The sequence below is a fragment of the Electrophorus electricus genome, chromosome 25, assembly GCF_013358815.1.
Source record: "Electrophorus electricus isolate fEleEle1 chromosome 25, fEleEle1.pri, whole genome shotgun sequence".
Taxonomy (NCBI): Eukaryota; Metazoa; Chordata; class Actinopteri; order Gymnotiformes; family Gymnotidae; genus Electrophorus; species Electrophorus electricus.
This window is the reverse complement of record NC_049559.1, coordinates 4,479,007-4,497,685: the sequence shown is the minus strand read 5'-3', so window position 1 is coordinate 4,497,685 and position 18,679 is coordinate 4,479,007. Positions and strand designations below refer to the sequence as shown.

Below are 18,679 nucleotides of genomic sequence, written 5' to 3'. Positions count from 1 at the left end.
AAACCGAACTTGAACTTGAACTTGAACAATATAACTGACACAATATTACCTGTGCAGGTCTCTCCCGCTCCCAGTACTGGACTTGGTATCGCAACTTCACCTCAGTGCTCTTCAATGACTTGGAGATATTGAGGATTAACATAGTGACATCTGCCTCTATACTCACTTGGCTAGGAGGCCCCAGCACCCCTGCAATATTCAGTCATAACAGCAGCCATGTAATTGCCTATAGGCCACAAGTCTTGCTCTGAGACCTAGGTCAGTAAAGTGCCTTCAGGCAGTGTGAGCCCATACATTTCCCACTGTGCAGTCTCCCTCTGGCAAGGTAAAGGTACTGAGACTCTATTGATTATCTTTTGCTTTTCCACATGCATTGACCTATGTTCAGTTTAGCAGACATGGTTTCCACAGAAATAGGATGTTTTGGACCTTCATTAGCAGTGCTAACAACATGCTTGTGGGATTTCTAGATTAAACCAGTTTATGTTTAAAACAGATGTTTAAACCATTTCATTAATTCTATGGGGTAATAAAGTTCTGAGTGTAGATGATTTCTTATACCTTAAGTTTTATTCTGACATGAGACAGATAGAAAACCTGAAAATGTCTAAGGTGGAAATAAAGACAAAGATTGAATATTAAAATATATCCTGTTGAAAGACTGCAATCCACTAACAGTGCTATCATTACTGTGCCTAAGTAGTTATTAAAGCATCTGCACTTTACATATTTTCTGTGAACAAGCATGTAAGTATACTTTTCCTTCTCTAAAGCTGCAAATAATTTCTTATTCAAATAATTTTTCTAGAAAAGAATTTCTAACTTGAGAAAAGATACTGTCCACAAGAAATGTTTAGTGTTTTTATGGAAAACAAAAAACAAACAACACAAAAAAAGGATTATTTACACAACAAAAAAATAAGTAAATAGTTTATCATTACACTATTCTAAAAGGTTTTTAGCAGATGTTGTAGATAAACAAGTTCCTGAACAGTAGAAAATAAATAATTGAATTAGATGAACAATCACCTTATCATTACCAAAGATGAAAAGTAAAATCAACATGAGTTCATATGAAAAGTAGCCTGTAGTTTTTAATGCAGTTTTTTTTTACATTATATATAGGGTGTATATTGAGATTATCATACTGAGATTTTCAGTATACAAATTCTTGTATACTGCCGTGGTTGCATCACATGTACTTCAATTAGATTGCTGAGTGTTGGCCTCTCCTCTCTCAATGAATGCAAAAATCTTTCCTGACTAACAATACAGGTATTTTTAATTCACTATCTTAGCACATGGCTGATTTATTAATTTGCATAGTATGATGGACACAACATCTATAGACTGGAGTACTCACAAGTTTGAAATAGAAACCTTTCTATTCTAAACAGCGTAAATCACATTTAAAAAAATATACATGCCTCCGTTCTAGGAGGCCTACCACTCCTATTTAGGGCCATGTGATGAGCTAAGATCAAGTAGTACACTGCGGTTGCTACCAAACTGTTCTATTACCTAATGTGCCTATGTGAGTGTTATGTGATAGCACATAATGTGTTACAGGTAATTTGGTCCATAATATCTTCAAATAATAACATTTGCACTAGAACTTGTCTGCTAAAACATATATTCAACACTGAAGGTTTTGTTAGTTTCATTTTTTAAGTAACATAACTATTGCCAGAATCTCAAGGGCAAAAAAAGAGAACTAGAGCTAAAATGTTTCAGTTTCAGGATTGACAAGACACCTTCACCAGTAAATCTCTCAATTCCCCAGAATGTAATTTGACATGTCCATCAATAACTCTCACAGATTGGAATATTGTGCCATGAGGTGGTCCATTCATGACCAATTCAGTGACTGCTATATTCATATACATGGTGTGGACCAATCAGAATACACTAAAATACACGAAGGCAGACAGGACGGACACAAAGGACAGCTGCTGTCCTTTTGGTTAATGCTCGTGTTTTCTTTATCATTATAGTGTTTAAAATGTTATAGTCACAGCTACTCTTCAAGAAAACCTTACATCCCATAATAGAAATAACACGAATGAGACAAAAAAGTGCTTAAACAAATAATGAAGCAATGGAAATGTGAACAGTGCAAATCAGTAAAATAAGTAAAACTAGTTACCACAACATCCTTGGCTCAGATGCCATACCGCAAGCAAGTGATAGACTAACAGCTTGAGAAGACCATAGTCTTAACATGTATATGATCAACCACTGCAGGTCTTTGGGGAAAGAAATGCAGAGATTCAATGGTTGTGTTGGGGAGCTCAAATCTTCTCCTTATCTACCACTTTTGGCTCCATTTGAGTCTGTTCTGATGCAAAAGTTATGATCTTGCCCACTTCAGCATCTTGATTGCTGGGGAGATCAACTTGGTGCTCATAAAATTCACTTGACAAAAACTATAGAGAGAGAAAAGGTGTGTCATTCTTTTGAACCCAGTATTCCTCAGAATCAAATGAGAAAAAATGCCTTATAAGATCAATATATCATTCTTTATCTGCTAGGAATTAAAATACAATTTGCTTATCAGACTATACTTCATAGCTAATGATGTTCTTTGTCTGGATTTGCTTTAATATTTACTGAAAATGTTTTTACCTCTTGAAAGTGTTGAGGAATATCCAGAGGTGGCTGAAGATATTGTTTGATTTTTCTGTAGTTTTTGTAAGCAAAATAAAGCCAACCCCCAAAAATGGCCAATACCACTACAGTTAGCACACCTGAGACGATAACACGAAGGGTCCGACCAAAAGCTTGACAGAGAAAGAGAGAAAAAAAAATTAACAAGAGCAATAGAAATTTCTGCAGTTATTCATTCACTAAATGCCAGTCAACTGAATACCGTCTGCCACTTACGCAGTTCAGTGTCCTCATCTGTGTGTACGCTGGCACACTCTCCCTTCATTACCTTTACCTCCTATAATTTAGCTGAATTGATAAGCACCCTTTATAGTCTTCAGTTTTATCCTGTTTTTTGTGTTTTGTGGTACACTATATCTTTTAAAGCTGCGGTTTGGATCATGTGTGTACTGTTGAACATTTTCTTAATCATCTACTTTTGTCTGCCTTGTAGCTCACAGTAAAACCCATGGAGTGCTGCGGTGTTTAGGATGTAGAAATATTTCCCAACTGCACCACAAGAATAGGTTTGATTTTTTTTCTATTATGCACAGTTGTATTTCATCATGCTATATTTTTACTTTGTGTCCCTGTAGCTCACAATTCCATCCACTCATAAAAAGACAGAATCCTGGAAGTCAGAAGTCAGTGTCACAGTGCGATTAGTGGCCCACTTTTGCAGACTATAACAGCCTAATAATAGCAAAATCGACTCTCTTTTGGCATATCTGCATTCTGAAACTGAAGCTGTGAGAAAGGGACTATACAACTCAATTAGACCATTGCAAACAAAAGTTGATTTGACCACAGTGCACAACTAACAGAGCTGCAAGCAACAGTTAGTAAGTTAAGTGCCCAAGCCAAACACCTTGAAGAAAAGTGTGAGGATCTCAAAGTGTATTCTAGGAGGAATAATCTGCAGGTGATTGGGATTCCAGAAGGTTCCACAGGCTCACAGATAACCAAATTCTTTGCGATATTGCTCCGAGACCTGCATAAATTGGATGAGAAGCCTCTTTTGGATTGGCTCCACAGCGCACTCAGTGACAAACCCAAAGGAGGAGATGCACTGCAGCCCTTTAGAGTTAGACTGCTCGATTTCTTTTACACAATCAAACAGAAATCCTTTTACAGGCTGGAAAACACTCGCCACTTCTTCACAAAAGCAAGGTTTTCATTTTTCTGTAGGGAGGCAAAAAGTTGCATTTAGTGTGGTTAATGTCAGCTGTGCTCCTGTGCTGAAGTGAGGCTTGTACATTGAAAATCCCCCTTCAACATCCTGCAAAATCCTGCAACACTGAAAATCACCCATCCCGATGGATATGCTCACAGTTTTCAAGATCCAAAGGAAACCACAGACTTTGTCAATGAACATGCTAAAGGTCTGCATCCGTAAATAATATCGGATGAGGTACTTCAATGTCAAGGTTTGGCTGTAAACGTTTATCTTACTATGGTTCCATGGCTGGATCATGAATGATGTCTATTTGAATGGTTCTGGATTCAAGTCTACAAATTACTGTTTTACTGGGTACATTTGTTATTTGATACTTTTTTCACTGCCATGATTTTCTTTTACGTTTTTGTAATATTTTTGTAATATTCCCAGACATTATTCTTTCTAATAATCCAGATTTACACTCTTATTCTTGGCTGTGACTTTAACCTTAATCCAGTGCTAGATCATAGCTCTAGTAGAACTATCATGTTGGCAAAATCTGCTGACATGATTAAATCATTCATTAATGGAGTGTGCTATTTCAGATCCATGGTGTTTTTTTAACCTCTGAGCATTACTCCTTTATTCTCATATACAATATACATTTAAATGAAACTTTTTTTTGTGAAGATATATACCATACATATAATGTTGAATATCTGATTCTGAGATGGTATCTTCATGGTACCTTAATATGTGTTTACTCTAATGAGAAATGTCTAACCACGTTTAATGTCTAACCACGTCAAAATTTATCTTAGCACAAATAATAATCCTGGGATTTCGGCATCTACTTTGTGGGGGGAGACTTAGAAGCTTTATATCAGAGAAGTTGTTATTTTCATATGTAATTTATGAGAAGCAACATAAAAAAATTTATGATTGATTAAGAACATCAGTTAGATAATCAATATGTGCTTTATACACTCAGCTATACAATTAGATTGATCTATAAATTTTACTGGCTGCTAGATTTATGCAGAATGGCAAATGTCCTGTAAATTAATAAGAACAAAGACCCTTTTGATTTTTCAATATATCGTCCCATTTATTTTGCTATTTTAGATTTTAGAGACTTTAGGGTAAAGTAGAATTACCTTTTTTTACATCTTAAAATAATCTGGATTAAGAATGAATTTCATTTTATGGGTTATGTTACTATATTCTTCACCTTTAACTATAGTAAGGACAAATAATAGCCAATCAGACAATTTTTGCCCACCATCGCGCTATGTAGTATGGATGTCCTCTTGGCCCTCTTTTGTTTGGTTTGGCCACTAACTCTGTGGATCACGGTGGAGGACTCTTTGCAACACTCTTAGTCAAGGGTATAGGAGTGGAAATTGCAGTTCCCCCTTAGATGAAGGTATTGTACAAGCACCCCTTGAAGGTTTTAAGTGGCATAGCATTACACTGGGTGCAGAAAATTAACATGGAACACAAGTCCCTGCTAAACATCATAGTGCTTCAAGCAGCTTTGACCAAGGCCATATTAACCGTAGGCTAACCTGGCACTAGCTATGATGGTAGATCAGAACAGGCTGCTCTGGCTGTTTGGGTCTGGCATAAGGAACAGGTCTGCAAGGCACAGGAAGCTGTTGAGTTGTGAACAGTTTTTTTTAGTTGTGAGCTAGATAGTTTGTTAGAGTTGTATGGGGTGTAACAGCTCTCAGCACAGGAGGGGATCATCTTATGCACATATATTTATGTATACACTTTATTGGGTACACCTTTCTAATACCGGGTTGGACCCTCTTTTGACTTCAGAACTGCCTTAATTCTCTGTGGCATAGATTTGACAATGGCTATAAACATTCCTCAGAAATTTTGATCCATACTGACATGATAACATCACACAGCTGCTGCAGATTTGTAAGATGCAGATCCATGATGCAAATCGCGCATTCCACCACATCCCAAAGGTGCTCTATTGGATTGAAATTTAGTGACTGTGGATGCCATTTGAGTACAGCGAATTCATTGTCAAGTTCAAGAAGCATGTGTGAGATCATCTGAGCTTTGTGACATTGCGTGTTATCCTCCTGAATATCAGAAGATGGTGGTCATAAAGGGATGGACATGGCCAGCAACAATACTCAGATAGACTGTGGCTTTTAATGATGCTCAGTTGGCATTAAGGGGGCCAAAATGTGCCAAGAAAATATCTTCTACACCATTACACCATCACCAGCCAGAACCATTGATACAAGACAGCATGGATTCGTGCTTTCATGTTGTTTACACCACATTCTGACCCTACCATCCAAATGTTTCAGCAGAAATCGAGACTCATCAGACCAGGCAATGTTGTTCCAATCTTCTATTGTCCAACTTTGGTGAGCCCATGTAAACTGTAGCCTCAGTTGCCTGTTCTTAGCTGACAGGAGTGGCACCCGGTAAAGCCTTCTGCTGCAGCAGCCCATCTGCTTCAAGCTTCAATGTGTTGTGTGTTCAGAGATGCTCTTCTGCATACCTCAGCTGTAACAAGTGGTTATTTGATTTACTGTTGCCTTTCTATCAGCTCAAACAAATCAGGCCATTCTCCTCTGACCTCTGACATCAAGAAGGCATTTTAGCCCAGAGAACTGCTGCTCATTGAATATTTTCTCTTTTTCGGACCATTCACTGTATACCCTAGAGACGGTTATGCATGAAAAACCCAGTATATCAGCAGTTTCTGAAATACTCAGACCAGCCCATCTATTACCAACAACATGCCACTTTCAAAGTCACTTAATCACCCTAATCAATCAATTAAGTGCTGCAAGTGTGTGTGTGTGTGTGTGTGTGTGTGTGTGTGTGTGTGTGTGTGTGTGTGTGTGTGTGTGTGTGTGTCTGTGTGTGTGTGCGCATATCAGTTTTGCTTAAGGGACACTAAAAGTAAAAAAAAAAAAAAAAAAAAGTTTAAAAAAAAAAATGACCCATGCAATTTGTAATTAAACCTGTCTAGAATCCATGATCCTAAAGTCTATCTATGTGTGATTTGATGGCAATATAATGAGGTTACACCTATTAGTCATTGTAATCAATGATCTGAGCCATGTTTATGATGGAGATTTGGCCAGTGTTCTGATTAACTCTGATTCATGTCCAGTAAACCTAAGTTTACAGTTTACAAGCACAGTTTCAGGAACGGAAAATGCTCAGTTTCGTAGAAGTCTGAGTCATCAGATCTGGGTTACATGCCAAACCTGTTTCTGGAATTACCTCCCTGTTTCTGGATTACCCCTGTGGTTGGGAATTGATGTTTTTGTTTCCCTGGTTCTCTTGGTGGTTTTGTTATAGTCTTTGTCCAAGTGAAAATGGTCTGTTTTGTTTCTTAGTATCAGACCGTGCACCCAATAACGATGATTACTCTGAAGTAACACTACTCATTTGCTTCCTACCTCGCCTGCCTCACCACTACAAACTGTATTAAATTGTAAATGAACTTACATTGGACTTAAAAGCAAACTGAAGCACTATACATACCCCTCAGATAACTTACATGTTTCAGGGATCTCTTTGCAAATTAAGCGGCTGGGGTTTCCATAGGGTTTATGGAAATACAAATAGTCAAACTGGAAACAGTAGTTCTTTCCTGGCTCAAGGTCGTTCATGATGATGGGGTGGGTATACTCATTATTCTCCTGGAGAGGTAAAAAAAATACCGTTAGCTTTTGGTACACTTTGTAAGGAAGACAGAGACTCATAGTGAAATATATAACACCATTCAAGAATAATAAAACACTGACACTATCTCAGCAGGTTTAATTAAACATGGAAGTATAATAGCAAGGTGTTTATATTTAGTTTCAACAGATTACAGATTACATGTGGTATTCCTAATTACAAACTATTTTACAAAATTTTTCATTGTATTAATTCTTCTGCTGAATTTAGTCCAATCTAAAACAATGGTCTAATATAAGGTTGTAGAACCTTATTTGAGATGGCCTGCATGTCTGCAGGTGTTCATTCCAACCACACAGGAGCTGCACCTGTTTCCACTGTTTAATCAGTTATTCAGTTTTCAAACATTTAAATCAGTTGCATCAGATGTGGCTTCATCTTGGTTAGAATGAAAATCTATAGCCATTTGGCCCTTTACAGACAAGGTCATACAAATAACCCCCAGGCTAAAATCTTCATGTCCAAAAAATGCTTCAAGCTTGATTGCTTGTAGCACTCGTGATGTCGCTGATATTATTAGCTAGGAATTAGGCTTTGTATAACTACAACAGTGCAGGTTGTTTTTTTGATATTCACTTGAACCTTCCTATGACATTCAAAGACTCCATCAATGGGTAAACATTTGCAGGATTACATTTTATCTTTGTGTCTCTAGTGTGCTGTAATCTAGTGTGCTGTAATCTAGCTGTGGATGGGTTTGCATCTTGTGGTCCAGCCTGTGTAATTATGCTCCTTTATCATTAGAATTTTAAGATTCTGCTGTTGCAGACAGTCAACTGTTCCTGCACATTATGCTTATTTTTCTTTCCTCCATTACAGGTGGTTCTGCAGAGGCAACCAACATGTAGCAAACCAATGTGTTTTGCCACTTTAGAACAATGTTTTATAAATTGTTGATTCTGTTATGCCCAGTCCCCAAACTATAACTGTTTGCCAGAAATGTGGTTTGACAGAAAATCCTCAGAACAGTGACAGCATTTGTGTGTAAAATCCATCATTTCAACTTTAAGGAACTTGCTTCCATGGGCAGTAAAAACATCAATTTTGAGTTCACTGTCACATTGTTCATGGAGATCTCTATGTTATACAGACCTGTTTATCATTTGGACTGGTTGTTTTCCAGTATAGAAGTCTAAAGGTGATGTGACCTCCATACTCTTTCTTCAGGCTACTGTCTCTGTGTAACCCCATCAGTTCCACTTTGTCTGATACAATGGACAGGTTTATTATGGGAGCACATGTGTTAACTGTGGACCAGGAAGAGCATTGTTAGAATTAGTCTTTTACACAAATGATTTTAAAAAAAAAATCATTTTGAAATCTACTAAGGAAAGGAATAAGAAGAAGGCTTACTGTGTATGCATTGAACCTTCTCTGACTGCTGCCAATCTGATGACAGGTTTCCTCTTTCTGCTCGCACACGAAACACCTTCCCATAGAAATCCTTAGCAGCAAAGTCACACTGCAGCTGACTGCAGCCAGTCATGCTGTCCCACAATTCCCCTGGCGCACTACATTCAATTTATAACAACATTAGGTTACAAACAAAATCAAATTAAATGTGGTCTACAACACAAACTGTCTACAACAGTAACATAAACATTGTGGTTAGGTGTCACAGTGCTTTCTGGACTATAAACCAGCACTGAGTTTGTGCAGGCAAAAATCATCCATTCTGGTACTAATCTGGCATGTGGTGTGATACATAAAGTCCTTGGTTGCTTTGTGAAATCTGCATTTCACTTCACTTTCAATCCTTTTCACTTTAGAGAAGTGCTATCATGATGGCACTAGTATACTGGAGGCTGATCTTACCTGCTGTACTGAACTGTATAAGTCACATTCCTGTCATCTCCAGAGGAATTCCACATCAACACTGATGAGTGGATTTGAATGTGCTGTGGTGGTGGTGGTGGTAATTCCGTCATCCATACTGAAAAAATAAGGACAATGTAAACTGTTAATGCACTAAAAAGAAACAAAAAGTGGTCATTCCATTTACATTATCACTTCTAATACTATTTATTGGTATTTTGTAAGTCAGTCATTATATACTAAATTTACTCTTGTATATCTTTGCAATGATATAAAATATGGTATAAAGAGTCAAATTAATTATGATTAAAAGATGAACATGGAGTGAGTGTGTCCTTCATCAGCTCTGAAGTGATTCATCATCAAAATTCTTATTCAGATGATGGAGGACATCTGTTTGTCATAGCTGAAGCTAGTTATTCTATATGTACATGTTACAGGATAATTAGACACTATAACACAGTAGCTACCCAACCTCTGTGTACATCTCATTTAGAATCAAAGCATATAAAGTCCAGTTAAGTTTGTGTTGTGGCTAAATCTCAGTGGACACTGACAAACTTTGTTTAGTTTGGACTGCATTTGAAGCCAAATATATCAACATTACTATTCGTATTACTATTATTTGTTTATTATTAGATATTTTATAATTCAGGACGTTATTTTATATTTTAGTCACCTCTTTCCCTACAATGCTCACTTTCAGACGTCCCTCAGTTAAACCGTCAACCCTCTAAGTTACCAGTACGCAAACTTACACAAGAAAAACACTTTTTGTAACTATTCCTGCGTTACACCAATCCTATGTGCATATTTCTGCTATCTATTGATATCTATTTAAGACAGACTACACTGGGCACTGGTGCCCACTATCTAGGTGTGTGCCCAGGTTATTTAGATACCACTCCAATATAAAGGCCTAACTTCAACCACGCAAGCCAGACCACTAGTTGTTTGCTAGGAGCTGACACAGCCTTAGCAGCAGCTAGCTAGCTATCTTATAAATCACATTCCTAACGTTAGCGTTCTTTAAAAATATTCATGGATTAAAGATACGACGTGTGCCCTTACCGCGATGGACAGTGAGGAAGAACAGACAAGAAACGACTATGTTTTGCAAATCCATAATGTAGGTAAATTATTCCAGCCATGTCCAGTCCATGTCTGACACGGATATGCTCAACCTCCTCTTCTGAACCCTGGCATTGCACGAACGAGTCATTTAGGCTACGCCTGTTCGATGGTGCCAAGAATCAAAAGCGAAAATAAGCTTTCCTCTAGAGGAACTGCCCCACAAAGAAGTGTAACTAGACCTATATTACTAGACCTATATATCTATTCTAGGTTTTATATATATATATATATATATATATATATATATATATTCCGTACTGTAAGCACTGTAAATGTGTGCTTACCACTCACAGCTATGGCATCTGTTGTGGTTTTTGTGGACAACGTGTTAACCTTTACAGTATATAGTCTTAGTATGACTTGTAAAATTCACTGTAACATCTCAGATGTACTATGTAATCTATCACACTTTCCCCATTATTATTGAATAATTAAAGATCTTATCTACGGTGGCGTATTCAGAGAAAAAAAAAACTTGCTTATGGTGTCATTATAAGCTAGAATATTGTTTAAAAAAAAAAACCTCAAACAAGCAAATGTATAAAATAATCTGTTGTAAATATGTGTGACTTGTGCACATGTTGTTCGGTAAACAAAAGGCGTTTGATGAAAGCTAAAGTAAAGACGTTCTCCAAACATTCAAACATGAAACATGACTCCAAACACAGCAGTTCCACCACAATAACCGACAAAGACAGTAAGGATAAAAAAGAGTATAAATACACACAGGAATAAAGGAGATTAGACACAGGTGAGGCTGATAACTACTGATGGGCGAATAACGTGAGGAATGTAAACAAAGCACATGACTAACACAATGACAGCTGAAAAAGAAAACAAACACGGGACCGCCATGGAAGGACAACGCTGAGGAGGGAATATTACAGGAAGTCTGCCTTATCACATGGCTCCTGATGCGCTTACGGACCAGTGAGTGCATCTGGGGCTGGGATCGCATGGCAGGACGCAGGCCAGAGACCATAACCCGGACAGAGACAGGTGGGATAGGAGAAGGAAAAGGAGATACCCCACAGGGTGAGGGGCAAAACAGAGCCAGTAGCAGGTGAGGGAGCAGAACTTGGTGGTGGCAGCGCCGTCCTGAGTGTGGGGTATGGCACAGACTGCAGGAAATAGCATCTGGTAATAGGTTTTAACACTTAAATGGTCAGTCATGGTTGCTAAGGTTAATTGGGGCACCGCCCTGATTAACAAGGAAAATGCATTCATTTTAATGAATTTATTATTGATTATGTAACGTGGGCTCAAACCCGGGTCAAATAGGTGATGCTACCAACATCTTACTGGGTAAGCAACAACGCGCTAATGATGGTGGGCCAGTGTGCGAAACAGTTAGTTCACAGAAGCAGTAAAACAAGAAAAGTAAGTAACCAAAAGTGGGGAGTTAACCCCCGCCCGTTTTGTTACAGGGCGGACAAATACCTGCTAGACTGCGGCAGCTATAAAGCTACCTGCGCATATATCGCCCTTCAAAGGAATGGAGGACGACAAAACTAGAGTGAAAAAACTAAACACCATGCCGAGCGTAGGAAAAGGGAGAACCAAGGAAGCTACGGTAAGAATGGCAGCCCCGATTCCCTGGGCAAAACCATACTAAAACTACCCAAACAAAACCAGAAAACAGGTAGGAACTGTAATGGCGATGGGGAGCTTTAGGAGAGAGACAGAGTTGAGGGGGGAAACTGGAGATGGGAGGTGAGGTGTAAAAACAGACACCCTCGCAGCGCAGAAGTGAGGTGTAGCACGAGGGCTCACACACCTCAAGTTACCAGCTAGGAGCTTGTCTCAGAACTTTGGCAAAGACCCAACATTGAATGACTGGGTCACTGAGCTTATATAAGGTCTAGCCTAGCTGTTGGGCGTTAAGACTGATTAGTGGCGTGCCTGACTCGAGGCCTCCCTCTGGTGGCCGGAGGGGGCCTCAGCCTGGCACCGACCCTTACAGATTAATAATTCAGTTTTAGCTCAAAAGATGCCAGTTTGATACCTGATTATTTCTCATCTACCAAACATTAGAATATCACTCTTGACTCACAAATGGAATAACTAAGCTAGTTTATTGAAAGAGGTACAAAAACATGCATAACAATCATGGAGTAAGATTCTACTATTGATTGAACCGATGTATCGAATTCACTAGAATCACTGTAATAAACAAACATAACAATGCAAGCAAATGAAATTAACACAGATGATTTGTGGGGGACAAAGGTAGCTAACTAGATTAATAAAGAAACTAGAAAGAAAAGAAAAGCAACCTGTGGGAATGACCAACCAGGCAGTCTATTTATCAACCAAACAAAGACCAAACAAGGCAATTGATTAATCAAATGAGATTCATGGTGAAAGGGTATGACTAAACCTATAACGGAAGACTCAGGAGAAAAAGTAAGAACTGGTGTGAAATAGCCAGAGGGAGAACTAATTAAAGGATTGAGGAGGAGTGCATTGCAGAGGGGTGGAAAGAGTTAATGATCTAATTTTGATACATAAACAGTATACTGATACAACTGATACAAACTGATAACATAAGAAGAGAAATGCCTGTTCTTACGACTCACTGGCTCGACCATGTAAAACCATCATGGTGGCGCTAAATGAAAGTGTCCATTTTCCACTGAAGCCATCTGGATGACACTGACAGAGTGTGTCCATTTTCCACAGCATTGCTGGTTTGACACTGCATGAGTGATAAAGGCCAGTGATGATGAAACGACCAGGCTTCTCGGACCGAGAAGTAGGAGCTCTGGATTTGTTGCCGACTGCACAATGTAATTCCAGTCTTAATCACACGAAACCAGGCAAGTTTACTTGATACAAGCTGTTATGAGCAAATTCCAACAAATTCCAGCCCCCCCTTCTGTGGGTCTCACTCTCTGTTTCACACCTTGTACTTGACTGAGAAGGGGGCTGAACTTTCCAGGTACATCTTTGGGAACAGGGCATGCTTGGTTAATGCCTTTGTTTTCACAACGGGGGAAAAGAATTCTTGTAGCACATACAGAAACATATAAGATCCATCACTAATCAATTAAACAAAGAAAAAGAAACAGAAACATATATGTGTGTGAAAAATTCTCTGTGGGATGAGAAAAGGTTGATTGTCCTGGTGAGGGTTTGAGTCTGATGGAATTTATAGTCACAGTTCCTTTAAGTACAGACAGGCTAGTAAGAGATACCCGCATTCCAGTGTGTGGGTTTTATGACACTTAAGAAGAGGGGGAAAGGTCAGAAAGCCATGCCAGCATGGTAAGCCATCAGCTTGGCCATTTGTGGCCATCAGCTAGGCCATCATGGTGCTAGAGGAGTCCTGGGTCCTGTCCGTGTGCCAGGGGAGAAAGAAGGCCAACGCTGACCAGGTCAAAGTTTCATCAGAGGGATCATTTCCAGTCTATGTTCACTACAGTGACACCATATCTAAAGAATCATGATGTGCTGCACTTGCTGTCCATGGTCTCTCCAGTGGATCTGAAGTAACTTTAAGCTTCTGGAGCAGAAAGTGTGAAAGATTTCCTCCCTCTACTAACAACAAACATTTCTTCTCATTTTACCTCTGTACTTACCTGATTCTAATTATTTTTGTGATAGGGTGCACTGACTGATGTCTCTCGACTTCCCATTTTTCACTGCTCCCCCTGATTTCACAGTGCTAGCAGCATCAGTTCCACTTCTGGAAACTTTCAGGAGATCCTTGAAAAAGAAAACGAGTTCTGCTTTATCTACTCTCTTGTGCAGATCCGAAGCCGGAGTCGTGTTCAGAACTATTGCTCCCGTGGAGTGTAGAGACAGCCTGGATCCCGCTTGTGCCATCCTGCTCCTCCAGGGGGTGCTGTGAGGATTGCAGCCACACACTGGGTGCAGTCACAAGTGCTACTGCACATGTTGCTTCGTGGACCTCTAGGGGAGAGGGAAGATCTAAAGGGAGACCCTGAGGAAAGAGAGAAGAGTTGTTACGATGAAGCGATAAGATGTGTCCCTAAAATATACAAAGAACATGAGCACACATACATATATACCAAACATTTGCACACACAATGATAAATGCAGAGACAATAATAAATTCTTACTAGTATGCTGTCAGGGGTTTTATGTTTTGCAGATTGCCTTCTGAACATGCAGCATATGTATGCTAATGCTCCTACAAGGAGAATACATAGCACTGCAAACACAATCTGCCAGTATAAAAAGAAACCTAAAAAAGTGATATAAAATGGCAATTTTAAATTAGTTGAACAATTCACTGATAATATACAATGTAAAAAAGGAAACAAGTAGAAAGAAAGCATAGAATTAAGACTGAATAGAAGCAAATCTGATATGCAAACCTCCAAAAAAGTTAAGAAAATGTTTATAAAGAGGAAATAGGAGTGGTGGGTCCTCATTCTTTTCATGCACACACACACAGAGGAGATGTGTAAGTACCGTTCATGTCAAAGTTCTGGTCAAAGACACTAAAACTTGCACACAATGCTCTGTCTAAGGTTTCAGCAAGACCAGTGAAACATATGGGTTATAATCCTTCAGATATTTCTATAGGTGCAAGGAACACAGTGTTGGATGAAATAAAGATCAAAATAAAGACAAATTAAAAGTAAAGAAAAAGAAACTCTAAAAAAATGTAAAAAGAAAAAGAAAATGTTTATAAGCAGGAAATAGGAGTGGTGGGTCCTCATACCTTTCGTAGACACACACTGAGGAGATGTGTAAGTACCGTTCATGCCAAAGTTCTGGTCAAATACTTTAACTTGAACACAATACTCTGTCCAAGGTTTCAGCGAGACCAGTGAAACATAGGGGTTATCATAAATCCTCAGCTGTTTCTATAGATGGAACAGTGTTGGATGAAATAAAAATACATTTAAGAAAATAGAAATCTATAAGGAAGTTAGTGAGTAACATGAGCCCACAAAACTAGATAATAGTGTTCAAATGAACAATGAACCAAAGGAGGCAGTGTTCAGCAACTCTCCTTTAAACTTTCCTCTAAACTGAGTATGACCAGGCATTGATAAACAATATGCATCTTTTAAACCTTAGTTAATCACGGAGGCAGTTCTTAGTCGTGCTCTATTATTAACAATGTACATTTCCATTTTGCCTATGTACTGTATATTTATTACTATAATCACCACACTTTAATGTACACTCTGTACATTGCACACTGTCTATTGCACAGCCTCTATCGCAGAATGAGCAATATTTTGTCTTCTGTACTGTGCAGCCTCTACAGTGTAAATTGTATAGTGTCTATCATAAAGTGTCTGTTGTAGTGCCTACTGTAATATCTTGTGCAATACAGTGCAATGTGCAAAGTACATCTTGTATATTTCATCTCGTATATTGTATTCTGTGTGTTAACTACCTCTTGCTTGAGAGACATGACTATGAAAGCAATTTGATTTGTTGTTTGAACTTGCTTCACAATATAACTGACACAATATTACCTGTGCAGGTCTCTCCCGCTCCCAGTACTGGACTTGGTATCGCAACTTCACCTCAGTGCTCTTCAATGACTTGGAGATATTGAGGATTAACATAGTGACATCTGCCTCTATACTCACTTGGCTAGGAGGCCCCAGCACCCCTGCAATATTCAGTCATAACAGCAGCCATGTAATTGCCTATAGGCCACAAGTCTTGCTCTGAGACCTAGGTCAGTAAAGTGCCTTCAGGCAGTGTGACCCCATACATTTCCCACTTCTAATATATATCAGTACCAAGTCCTCTTATCAAGCCCTTCAGAAAGTGTGTGCACTCACCATCTTCATCGGGAGTGAAACTGACATATTTCCAATCAGAGTGCTCGCCGCCTGACTCTGCCCTCACCCTTATGATATAGGAACCCCTGAAATCCAGCCTGTGGGTGAAGTCACATCTGTGCTGCCATGAGCCCTCACACACCTTTATATACAATCTGTTTTCGTGTTGGTCCTCTTGGCTTAGAAAGACAGTGCAGAGAGACTTTTTTTTGCCGGGTAGTTCTCAGTACCATGCAGATTACCTTCAGAGTAACAATCAGCAAGTACACAGGAAAAAAATCAGGAATATATATTAACTCATTTTAAGTAATCTTATGTCATGAAATTCTTATTACAAATAATTTTGCTTTATTCATCCTTGATGCCCCAGCCACCCATCACTGAAAGTGGCAGGTAACTAACACTCCTGATAAGCAATTCTGCTTACCCCACTGGTGGATCTTTTTTTAAAATTCTTTATCAGTTTTTGTTACAATATGACACTTTTATGTATTTTGGTTTCTAGAAGGGCTTTGTTTGCAATGTACTCAGTGATACATGTGCAAAGATCAATTAAACCTAATTACCCTGCTTACACCTAAAGTATAAAGTTATGACATAAAAACTCACAAGGCATACTCTGCAGTGAAAGTGGTGGAATTTCTGAGTTCTGTGGAAGTCCAGTCCCACTGCAGCGTGTAGTTCAGGTCAAATGGAATCATTGTTACATCCTTGGGGCTGGGCAGCGAGGCAGAGACTCGGGGACAGATATAGCCTAATGTATTATTATTGCAGAAGTAATTAAAAAAAAAAACAGCATTAGTACGAGAGGTCTATTAATGGTTAGGGTAATCTGACATACTTTTTTGGCCTAAGCACGCTGCTTTTCAAGTGCATTATAGCACGCAATGATTCGTTTTATCTGTGTATAAATCTCCAGAAGCAGAGTGTGATTTTAAAATCCTCCAGTATGTAGTCTCTTGCTCGTCAATCCGAACCCATCATCTGAAGCTGTCGTATAAAGCAAACTTAAAGCGCCAGAAAAAAAGAACTAGCAGCATGATGTATTGAGGGATATTTTTTAAATAAATATTTTTTAAATGTAATTTTCTGTACAAACTATTACTCAAAACCTTTTGAGTAATTTCCTGCAGTAGTTTTTTTTTTTTTTTGTCTAGTCCAGACAGGTAACGGATGCTACGCCGAAACCATTACACAGCAAATGAAACCTGTGAGCACATATCGCCCAAAGAATCTACTACAATACCTCAGTAAGAACTGAGAACTAGTTTATTACGCAGTGCAACAGAGTAATGCGTTATCTTTGCACAATTACTTTGTTACACTCACACTGCCAATCTGAACAATGAGGGAGAACAACTAGATATTATTTTACTTTCTCTTTCAACGTGTCTCGTTGCCTTACCAGAAATTATGACGAGCAGAGAGAGTTTCGTGTGAAGGTGTTGAAGCATTCCTCTGCCAGGTGCTCCGATGTCTTGTGGATCCACGCTGCCTCTCAGATCATTGGGGCCACAGAAGCGAATACAAAGGGTCGTGGAATCCACTTGGATCCGCCGTTGTGACGAGGGGCTGTGGGCTTTCCACTTCCGTGATGTGTACGAACAAGCCGAGATGGATTATACGGCGCTGCAGCCGCAACAACAGAAACGTTTTATGTTGGGTGGCGGGTTGCTTTATTTTACTGTGGTTTTCAATATATGGCATGTTCGTGTTAGTCGAGGGGAAAAAGTGTAAAACCGAAATATAATCCCCGTTGAACTGTACTGCACAGTTTAACATATTTGGCCATTTGTACACAAACAGGTAATATCTTCCCTCTGAGTGTCAAACATAAAATCAATTTAATGAGATCCTAACTTTTAAGGCTGCTGTACACATTTTAAACACTTAATTTTTGAGTTTTATTGCTTAGAAAAGGTTCAAAGGATTAAATCAGAGGTGTCCAGGCCTGCAGATTTACAGCCCTGCAGAGTTTAGTTCTAATGCAACTTTAGCATGTCTGATAGTTACATCCTTCAGTAGCATCTTAATATTAGAGCTAGGTGTGTTTAGGGTTGTAACTAAACTCTGCAGGGCTGTAGAGCTCCAGGACCAGACCTGGGCACACACGGATTACATTTAAAATTGCAAATGCTCTCAATGTGCCAAACCATAATTAACTCAAACACAGACTTTTTTTTGTTGTTGCTGTTATTTACTTTAATTTTAGATTCCAGGTCAATACATTGTGGACTACAAAGAATATGACCCTCAAAAGTATAGTATTGCTTGAATTTAGTATACAAGCAGGTAAAAACTCACAAAACACACTGGCTGAAGTGCAGAGTAAGACAGAATCTTCGTGCTGTACCTCCAAATCAAACCTTTTCAATCAAATCCTTTGATAGTTACTGTAGCGTTCAATATGATGCAA

At 38.8% G+C, this 18,679-nt stretch overlaps 2 protein-coding genes across 2 annotated transcripts; both read right to left on the bottom strand.

The window, feature by feature from the left end:
* Positions 1-1,074: 1,074 nt before the first annotated feature.
* LOC118240785 (interferon alpha/beta receptor 1-like) lies at positions 1,075-10,591 on the bottom strand. The gene is made up of 7 exons (XM_035522903.1): positions 10,424-10,591; positions 9,353-9,470; positions 8,891-9,048; positions 8,630-8,784; positions 7,353-7,494; positions 2,626-2,780; positions 1,075-2,426 (listed from the first exon to the last, which is right to left on the bottom strand). The coding sequence occupies exons 1-7, from the start codon at positions 10,476-10,478 to the stop codon at positions 2,292-2,294; spliced, it is 918 nt and encodes a 305-aa protein (XP_035378796.1). The 5' UTR covers positions 10,479-10,591; the 3' UTR covers positions 1,075-2,291.
* A 1,951-nt stretch (positions 10,592-12,542) lies between these two features.
* Positions 12,543-17,843, bottom strand: LOC113575380 (interferon alpha/beta receptor 1a-like). The gene is made up of 7 exons (XM_035522899.1): positions 17,669-17,843; positions 16,873-17,017; positions 16,264-16,442; positions 15,949-16,088; positions 15,180-15,324; positions 14,572-14,642; positions 12,543-14,432 (listed from the first exon to the last, which is right to left on the bottom strand). Exons 1-7 carry the CDS (start codon positions 17,715-17,717, stop codon positions 14,220-14,222), a joined length of 942 nt encoding a protein of 313 aa, XP_035378792.1. The 5' UTR covers positions 17,718-17,843; the 3' UTR covers positions 12,543-14,219.
* Between the last annotated feature and the right edge of the window lie 836 nt (positions 17,844-18,679).

What these genes read in the sequence shown, in the direction of transcription:
- LOC118240785 (XM_035522903.1), bottom strand. Translation starts at nt 10,478, where the DNA reads ATGGATTTGCAAAACATAGTCGTTTCTTGTCTGTTCTTCCTCACTGTC. An exon ending in CTTCCTCACTGTCCATCGCG is followed by an intron (nt 9,471 to 10,423) that starts GTAAGGGCACAC and finishes TTATTTTTTCAG; the next exon opens with TATGGATGACGGAATTACCA. An exon ending in CAAAGAGATCCCTGAAACAT is followed by an intron (nt 2,781 to 7,352) that starts GTAAGTTATCTG and finishes TTCTCTGTCAAG; the next exon opens with CTTTTGGTCGGACCCTTCGT.
- LOC113575380 (XM_035522899.1), bottom strand. Translation starts at nt 17,717, where the DNA reads ATGCTTCAACACCTTCACACGAAACTCTCTCTGCTCGTCATAATTTCT. An exon ending in TTTCACTCCCGATGAAGATG is followed by an intron (nt 16,089 to 16,263) that starts GTGAGTGCACAC and finishes TGAATATTGCAG; the next exon opens with GGGTGCTGGGGCCTCCTAGC. An exon ending in AGCGGGAGAGACCTGCACAG is followed by an intron (nt 15,325 to 15,948) that starts GTAATATTGTGT and finishes TTCCATCTATAG; the next exon opens with AAACAGCTGAGGATTTATGA.